This window comes from Bremia lactucae, assembly GCF_004359215.1.
Source record: "Bremia lactucae strain SF5 chromosome Unknown BlacSF5_NotPlaced_11_SHOA01000003.1_306292bp, whole genome shotgun sequence".
Classification (NCBI taxonomy): domain Eukaryota; phylum Oomycota; class Peronosporomycetes; order Peronosporales; family Peronosporaceae; genus Bremia; species Bremia lactucae.
Window position 1 is genome coordinate 73,787 of NW_027152023.1, and position 9,202 is coordinate 82,988.

General features: G+C 47.6%; 1 protein-coding gene across 1 annotated transcript; it reads left to right on the forward strand.

Moving 5' to 3' along the window:
- On the forward strand, positions 1–282 carry CCR75_009365 (uncharacterized protein; the record flags this gene model as incomplete). The annotated part of the gene is made up of 1 exon (XM_067967406.1): positions 1–282. The coding sequence occupies one exon, from the start codon at positions 1–3 to the stop codon at positions 280–282; it is 282 nt and encodes a 93-aa protein (XP_067816662.1).
- Between the last annotated feature and the right edge of the window lie 8,920 nt (positions 283–9,202).

The window sequence follows — 9,202 nt, forward strand, 5'->3', positions numbered from 1 at the left end:
ATGGATCTTATCGATGATAAAATGGTTGAAAGAACTGAGCACCCCGCGCAACTTCCACTTCTAGTTCAATATTGGGGCATGCACTACTCAGCTTTCATCTACACAGGACGAGTGGACACGCTGCCAGTCTTAGAGGTGGCGGATGAAGACATGCCCAGCAACGATACCGAGGGAGAGTTTCCGGTCGGAACAGTCACCAACGCCACCGGGGCACCTGCAACGAATCCAGCCAGCCCAAATTTTCGGGACTCTCAGGAGGATGCAAAAATGGACGAACAGTGAGATCCATTCACATGGAGCGGAAAGTCGATGAATTGTGGGCCAGACTACAGGGAGGCTCTACGCTTCATGACCTACAACAAGGTGTCCTTACCACTCTTACAAATGTGGCAGCAACAGATAGAGGACATTGATCAGGGCGTCAGTCACCGAGTCTAGTCAAGAGGAGGTGCAGGCGTCTCAGAGCAGTGCAACGTTAGAGGTCAGTAGCTATAGCCCCATCTAACCATCGCCAGCTGAGTATACAGCGGGGTCAGATCGCCCCCAACCAGACGCGCAGGAGTACCAGTTCCAGTCACTACAGTGGTAGCTCTTCTCATTACGCCACCAGTAGAAAACAAGACAAGCATCTTCAGAGTGAAGAAGCGCAGTTACATTCAGACGCCAGATGAAACAACCGGGACGGTACTCAGAAATATCCATATCGCGGTGATCCTAAAAAAGGTTAAGCAATCAGATACTCAAACAACTAACCTACGAGGGCGAGGACGAGGACAGGGATCGCTCTCAATGGAAAGGTGCCTCGGTGGTGCTGGATGCTAACTAGCCTTACGCTCAGCAACTACTTTTTCCGACAACTATCAGCTCTACTGCCGAATGGCAGCAGGTTGCCCGAAAGGTGTCGGACCACCTATTATGGCAAATGAAGCATTTTGTCTTCCTGGGCCAGCTCTTCTTGATTTTGGACGGGAAAGTGCTCGTTCAGTGGACGACAACATGAGGGAATGTAAGGTCGACGGCCTTTGTAGGCCAAACTCGCGAATTGTGGATAAATTCGCATTAGAGTGGATTGAACACTGGATAGACAACTCCCGCCATTGAAGTCAACAAACGAGCCTCATTCCTCTCGGGGACAACGCGGGCGACTGGCAAAAGCTCCGAGAAATAGGATACGCTTGAGATGACATACTAAAGTTTTATGACCCAAAACGACGGAATAGGATGAGCCAGCACCTCGTTTGTGCCATGTTCTTCGATCACGACGTGCGCTATAAGCAAGCGTACTACAACCAGTCAACTCTCGCATATTTACCATCTCGTAAGTATTTTTCTTCGCCTCAGAACTGCAACAGTCTGAGGAGAAGAATCTCCTCCCGTATTATGGGCAGCCAGGAACTGTCCTTAAAGTGTCACAATTGTAGCGCCAACTTATTATGAGCGCAGGTGGCTACGGACGTCACAGAATCCTGGATATTACTGCGGATTCACAGACTCTTCATTGCGCCAAGATGCAGCCAGTTGACACAAGAATCGTGAACTTGAACGTATTAGGCTTCAGCAAGAAAAAAGACTTGGGTGGCTATCGGCATGTAACAGGACAACGGTCCTAGAAAGGCACCTGGCATGGTGCCTCCAAGAAATTCATGTAGATATAGAAGACGGGGCGGAGGAATTACGAACATTGTGGCAGAAGCTGTGGGGACTAAGGCTGCAAGACCGACAATCGCTCTTATCGTTCTGGAGTACAGGGTCATCCAATTCAGCAGGGGTAACAATCCTCTTGACACCCTCAGCAGCGCAGACGACTGTGTGGAATAAGAATCAGTGGAATACACGACAGTTAGGAGCCACCATCAATGGGACGCAGGTGCTCAGCGTCGATGCCATCAACCAGCGCGGAAACTGAAAAGCTTTATTCTCCACCCTCTAACAGTGGGAGTTTGATTGGTGGATCACGATCCTTCTTGGAGACTTCAACAGTGGGCAGAGTCCTCAATTAGATCGACTAGGGTAACGTACAGCCAGTCGGCCAGATAACCCAGCTTTAATATGCCTGCTTCTCTCTTTCAAAATCTGACTAACGCTCGACTTCGGCGGGAACACGGGATCGATAAAGAGGTAGATGAAGTGGCAGACCATTTCACATACTGGACTGCCGAGCAAGACAGCCGTATTGATCGGTTCTATGTACCTACTGAATGGTTACCGCGGGTGATCTGGGTAACAGCACGGAACCCACCACAATACTCTGATCAACAGGAAGTCGTCCTCCACTTAAGAGACCTGTTGACGAAGGAACCTCCGAGACACCAAGCCCGCCATACATACCCAATACGTTCCAATAAACCCGAGCGAGTACTTTACCAAATGCTGGTGGATATGGGCAATATGGGTATTCGCCGCGAAATCACGACAAGGAACTGGGACACCGACAACATCGAATGCGCAAATTTGCATAGAGGCAGTGAATCGGCGCGAAAAGCAACTTCGTAAGCGTTACTAAGCCACTGTTACTCGAAGAAATCAACGTCTCCTAATGAGAAGAGACGACAATGGATTACCGCTAATATGGAAGCGATTCGAGAAGGACACATGGCCAGAGTGAGCGATTGAATGCATCAAATCACTGAGCGGCCGATGGACTTACAAAAAAGTTTCAAACTGGGAGAACTTCCAGAGCCACCAAAATATCGGCACAGCTTGGAGATCAGCTTGTATTGACGAGAATAAGTCAGTGGAACTCAGCCGATGCACTATACTATTAGATATCCGGAAAGCCTACGATATTCTGGACAGGGAGTTCTTTTACGCAGCCCTACGCCGATTTGTTTTTTCCGAGCGATTCGTTGCCCTTATACGTCAAATGCACACTGTCACCAAGGCATGTTTCTTGTGTACGGCTGCTGTCCGAGGCGATCCCCGTTCGGTACGGCATTCGACATGGATGCCCTCTCGCGCCATTGTTTTTTTTCTCATTGTTGTTGAACCTCTGGGACTGGCTTTAAAACAACACCCCACTATGACGGAACTACCCACTATGAGGCCTTACCGCGCAGATGCGACATGACGTACGACGCCATCCGGCTGTCGTCCTCGATGGAACAGCGGCGCACCAGATTGTTCACTGGCTTTTAGCCGTGGAGCAGTGCGGTGTCTCTGAACTTAAGGATAGCTTCAGAGTCCGCGTCAGTAGGGCATCCCGCCCCTACTGCGCTCCTGCATTTGTCGACCCCTCAGTGATCGATGCAGAACTCATGCGTCTCGCACGCTGGTTTTTGCCATCGCCCTTTGGGAGAGAATGCTCTTGCTGGACGTCTTCGCCCCAGCAAGGACCCTGCCATAGCAGCGAGCCATCATATTGCCGCGCTTGCCGCATTTATAACAGACCACGTCTGCATTGCCCACCTCCATAGGAGTGGCATCTGTCCTCTCAGCCAACGGCTTATATCAAGCTGTCGCCGAGGCACTGCTGTAGAATTGCTCTTCGAATAAGGCAATTTGGATTGCCTCTTCCATCGTCGACGACACCTTGCTATAAAGGGCCTGTCGCGATGGGCCCTGCTGTAGTCCGTTCAATAACGTGGCACCTTAATGTGGTCCGGAATCGGACCTACGGTAATGGATGCCGACAGCGAGCGCATCTCTTGCACATACTCTTGTAGAGATCGCTTCGCCTGCCGCGCTCCAATGAAGCACGTCTTAAGCAACATCTCGTTGTTCGGCGGCTGATACATGGCGCGAATCGTTGTCTTAAGAGATCTCCCCTGAAGGGAACGCCTTACCATCCGCCATAAGCGCCGAGAAAGCCCACTCTGAGGCCTTACCGCACAAATGCGACATGGCTACGACACCATTCGGGTGTCGTCCTCGATGAGCTGCGCCACACCGCATTGCTTCACGGCTACAGCCAGTGGACAATCGTGTGCGCCGCAGTTCCATCGAACTTGGGCGGGTCCATCCGAATGGGCCTCGGCTGATGCGGCCGGGCGGAGAGCATCTCAACAGTCCTCATGAGAGCCTCGCTCCGAGTCTGCTCTCGCCTAAGCTGATCCTGAGTCTGAGAGACAGGCTCCGCCTCAGCATGGCTTCGTACTTCGGACGCAGCTCTCCGCTGTCTGAGCACTAATGCCTCAAACTGCTCCAACTGAGCAGCATTTTTCTCAGGAGAACTGCCCAAGAGCCTGGCCAGGGCTATTTCACCAAGTCCCTTCGCCAAGTGCTCTGCCACCACCCGATGATGTTCGGAGAGGTGGGGAAAATGAGCTAAATCGATATTAAGGCTCATCCTCACTGACACGCTCAGATACTGCTCGTGGGAAGGATTTCAAGTGCTACCAAGTGTAGGCGAGCACTCTTAATGCGGCCACGCTCTACTTAAGCACACCCTAGCACAGCGGGGAAGCGGTTTGACCGTCTAGGAGCGGTGATCCGACTTCTCGTGCGCACTTACCAAGTAGGAAGAAGTTCTCAGACTGCTTTATGTTTTATCACATTAAACATAATACCTATTTTAAACAATCATGAAATGTCATCTTTGTAGATAACACTTATATGTGTTACGAGCGTTCCGTTTGTACTCTCATCGATGGAGAGATAGACCATTAAAGTTTGGTGTGGCTATACCGGTTTCCAAATATAAAGTAGGAGTGTGGCGATACCAAAAAGGGTTTGGCGATACAAAATTTCTGAATTGCCAGCATAAGCATTGTAAGAGCTGATGCGACGTCTATAGTGACTTCTTATTATCGAATGAGTACAACTCTTAAAGCAACATACTTTTGCTCATAAAATTTCAGCTACCATCATCCAGCGGTGTGAGCGACGGACGTTACGGGGCACATTTTGCTTGTACTGCTTCAGTATAAGCTAATTTTCACCGATAACAGTGAGGGTAAATATGTGCCTCCGAGTACTTCACGTACACGAAGGCCAGAGGATTTGTTAGAGTTCTTAGCAACTAAAGGCTAATAGTAAGGAATACTTTGAATATATAAATTAAAAATGTACTAATATTCTTAAGTTCCCACGTATTGTTTCTTCTTTTAATCGACTTAATATGAAACGGACTAAAGGGCAACTTGTCCGTGAGATTCTTGCATGAATTGAGAGCACTCTTGACGCAATTCAATACCGTCTTTTGAGGTTGGACCATCAACCTTATTTAAAGTGCCAGCTGGACAACCTGATGAGGACGCAGCAATCTGCGACACAGCCGTCTGTCGTCGCGCAAGCGCTCTTAAATCCACACGGAAATGATTCCAATATGGCTTAAGCAAACCAACGTAGAGCACTAGGTGTGTGTAGAGTTTGCGCGGGAGATTAGCGTATAAGCTAGGCCCATCTTGCCACAACCGTAAATTGACCAATAAAGCGCGAACGCAGGTTGGTCTTATAGATACTTCTGTAATTTCTTAAAATTTAGCAAGACTCGTTCACCGATCGCATACGAATCAATTCATCTTCTGGCTTAAGCATCCCATTGTTCTTTGTTTGTATTGGCTATCAGCCGTTGTGTTATGCACATGTCCTAAGACATTTAATAGCGCTGCGAGAATGATTCCTAACAGTGACACGGCTAAGATCAGCATGATGATCGGCTAAATCTTCCGTACCAAACCCTGATATACCTAGTAGTAATTTTGAAGAAACGCGTGGGTGTGAGAGGATGTTTAGATATAACGGAGTACAGCCTGTAAAGAGGCATAAACAGCGCTATTCAGCGCAAACTTAACAAATGAAAGTATTATGCTTTAGGACTTTGTTTTCTCAACGCTCACACTGCGCAGAACGTCTTTAATAACGCAATTGACACATTCAGTATAATTATCGGTGTTCGGATGATTCGCTGTAGACAAGTCCAATCTGGTGCCAAGAATATGGAATAACGATTTCGCAAAACATACCGTCGAAACGAGGTCACTGTCGGAGACAATTGCCACTGGCAAATCATAGTGTTGAAACACGCAATGAATAGATAACCTTGCTGAACCTTCACCATCTCTAGTATACAGTACAGCCGCGAAGATTTTTGCTTTTTGGACAACAAAGACCACAATTCCGGTGTTGCCGTCAAAGTCTCTGTAGGCCAGAATTAATGCTAATTTAACCCTATTTTTATAGCTTCACTTCTATTTTATTTCGTAGCACCTATGCAAGACACTCTTCCCAAATGGTTTAAATCACAACACAAAATTGACACCAACAGCGGGTTTGGGCAAACTGACAATCGGTGCAAATGCATGTGCCGAATGTTAAGTCCGTTGGCAGGTTTCACATGTGCGAACACAGGTGCTTACCATTTATTTAGTTTGGGCTACCGGTAACTTCTGCTTGTCGAGCCGTATGTCCTTATTAACCAAGATGACCACTCAAGAAAGTACCAGGTGCCGCATAGACGATCCAATAACTGAGATCTTTATCATAAGGAACTACGATGCGCGGGTAATCCGCCGCATCCCTGCGATAGTCAAGTGGCCATTATGGATAGAGTTTTAATGTAACCCCGCACTCAATCTTCCCAACAATTTATTGTCCGAATATGTAATTTCATTGCGTTTCAGAGCTCGTGGCAAAGCGACATACCGTTCATATGCCTCACGGATAAAGTCAGTATTTGTTGACCTTACAGTCGTAGCAGGATCGAGCTCATAATCTGGTTAGCGTGATAGCGCATCAGCCTGAGCATTTTGCTTTCCAGGCTTGTACTTCGCCTCAAAATTATATTTTGCAAAAAATGAGCCATCCTCTCCGAGAGGTGAGCTGACAAAGTCACCATACGAAAGACGCATGATCTGTATATATCACAAAAGGCTTGGGGCCAAGCCGTCGTACTCTGATTTGTGAAGAGTATATTTCGTGGCAAAGAGCTCTTTGCAATGAACGAGGTCATTTTTGCAGCAGCCTAAAGCTGCCTAGACTCTAATGCAATGGTGGTTTTCCATCCATCAGCATCCGATTATAGCTGCGCGCTGTCAATGTCATAGTCTGATGCACCACAGACGACATTGAAAGGCCGACTAAAATTTGGCAGAGCCTAATACGGGGCATGCACGAGGCTATCCTTTACTGTTTTTTAAAAACGTCATTTACGGTATTAGTCCAACGCCACCTGCATCCATTTTAAGGAGATTAGATAATGGCCGAGCCGTACCAGCGCAATTTGAGCTGTAATTGTGCAAGCAGTTGGCTAGGCCCAGCTCAGCCTGAATGACTGGCGATTGTTTAAATTTTATTTTGCGTGTAAAATTAGAAAACCGTTTAGAAAACAAAGACATGCTCAACGGCAAAAGTTGTAAAACTATGAGAAGATGGAGCGCATAATGGCATGCGTGATATTTCAATTGGTGTCTTGCCTGGTTATAGCGCATGACGCGAAAATGGGCAGGGTCACGGTACTTTCATCATATGTTAAGTAATTTAGATTGACGATGTATTTTTAGTTAGATTTACCAGACTAAATTCGTGTTAAAAGTACTAATAGCATTGAAGGCCTGGCAGAACTCATCCACATTAATTTCGTCTAGCTCTAAAGAGCGTGAAACGATGAGATAGCCTCAAGGCTAACATCACCCTTAACGTTATCAGCCGCCAGTAGCTTTTAGCCAAGGTGGGTTCATGACTCGCAAAAGCTTCGACAGAAACATTGTGCGTTGCGCCTAAGTTCTTTGGCCTCCTATCAACTTAATGGCTAAGGCGTCGTAGCCAGGTCATACCGAGGATGAGATCATATCTCATATCCAAGTCGAAGGCGATCTATACTTTCAGTGCTAAGAGCTTTATGCCTGAGTTCAATGGAAGTGATCCAATCACTTTCATGTTTTTCAAAAGCGCCTCAGCATATCGCTGATTCAGTACAAAAGGAAAGACGTCAACATAGTTGTAAGACGCTTCAAAGCCAGATAAATTTGACCATGGCTTATCAAAACCCATAACAGTCGCCTTCACGACAAACAAACCGGGCTTGTACACACGCTCCGCGTTATTAAGCATATAATTCTTCGAAGCTAAGCCCTGTTGATTCACATCTCCTAGAGGTTCAGCAGATCCTAGTTCTCCCCAGTAGCGCGCCCCACCCCTACTGGGTATCGGCGTTTTACCGCACTGTGCCAGATCTCTGGTATGAGTTGAGATAATTGCTCTCGCGCGAAGGACAAGCCGGGCACAAGTGTACAGTACTCCCGCACATAAAACATCTACAAATATTTCGTTGCCGTTTCACAGCTTGTAGCTTTACTTCTTCTTCTTCATCACCGAGTTGAGGTCCATGAGTTGCGGTCTGTAAGGCTAAACAGGTGCGCTTGAACCGCTAGTATGGTGCTGCGAACCAACGAAAAAGGACTTAAAGTTGAACTTAGCATTGGATGCGATGTCAGCGGCCGTTTCAACACAGCTGTGAACCCGAAAAATATCCGTGCTGGACAATGTTCGATAGATCCTTTCTATTCGGACGGTAAGATAAGAAGTGTGATTGCGCACGATAAGCCTGATTAGGCGGCGCAAATACGCGGGACAATTGCTGTATCAGCGTGTCCCACGTGGGAAATGCGACGGCTATTGACGCGTAATATGCGTGAGCCTACTCTCTGGCTCTGCTATCGAGCTCGGAAATGGCCAGGGCAACTAGCTGTTGCTGTGTTTGGAGCAAAGCCGGTTCATGGCCATTTCCACCTTTTTGATCCGAGGAAGAAAATCTCCTCCCTCTTGCCCTCGAATGTATTAGCACTCAAGACAAGAGGGCTTCTGATCAGGTACAGGAATGTACCGTGTTGGCATAGATGCCACTTATGATCATAGACCTGTCCGCATAGATTGTCATCAAAGCTATCAGCCTCCCATTTAGCGCCTCTGGGCCGGAGGGTAGGATGTAACGATTTGATTCTCCCCACAAAGCGGTTAGACACTAGGAAAGTGTGTCTAGTGCGAAAGCACAATTTCAGCCGTCGACGTTGGCAGCCATGAAGGCATACCACGTGACGAGCTCATTGGCCTCTGAAATCAAAGAGAGCTACAGTCAGGACGACCACTGTCGCCTGCTGTTGGATCACTTCGGTGGACGAAAGGTTTCCCTTCCGTCGCACCTGAAAGCTAAGCTCAATCGCTTTAGCTACAGCGATGGCCTGTTATGGCATCAGCTGTCACCTTGTGATCCCTTGAGAATCTATGTGCCTCATGACACAGATCTCAAGNCTAAATCGACGTTTGG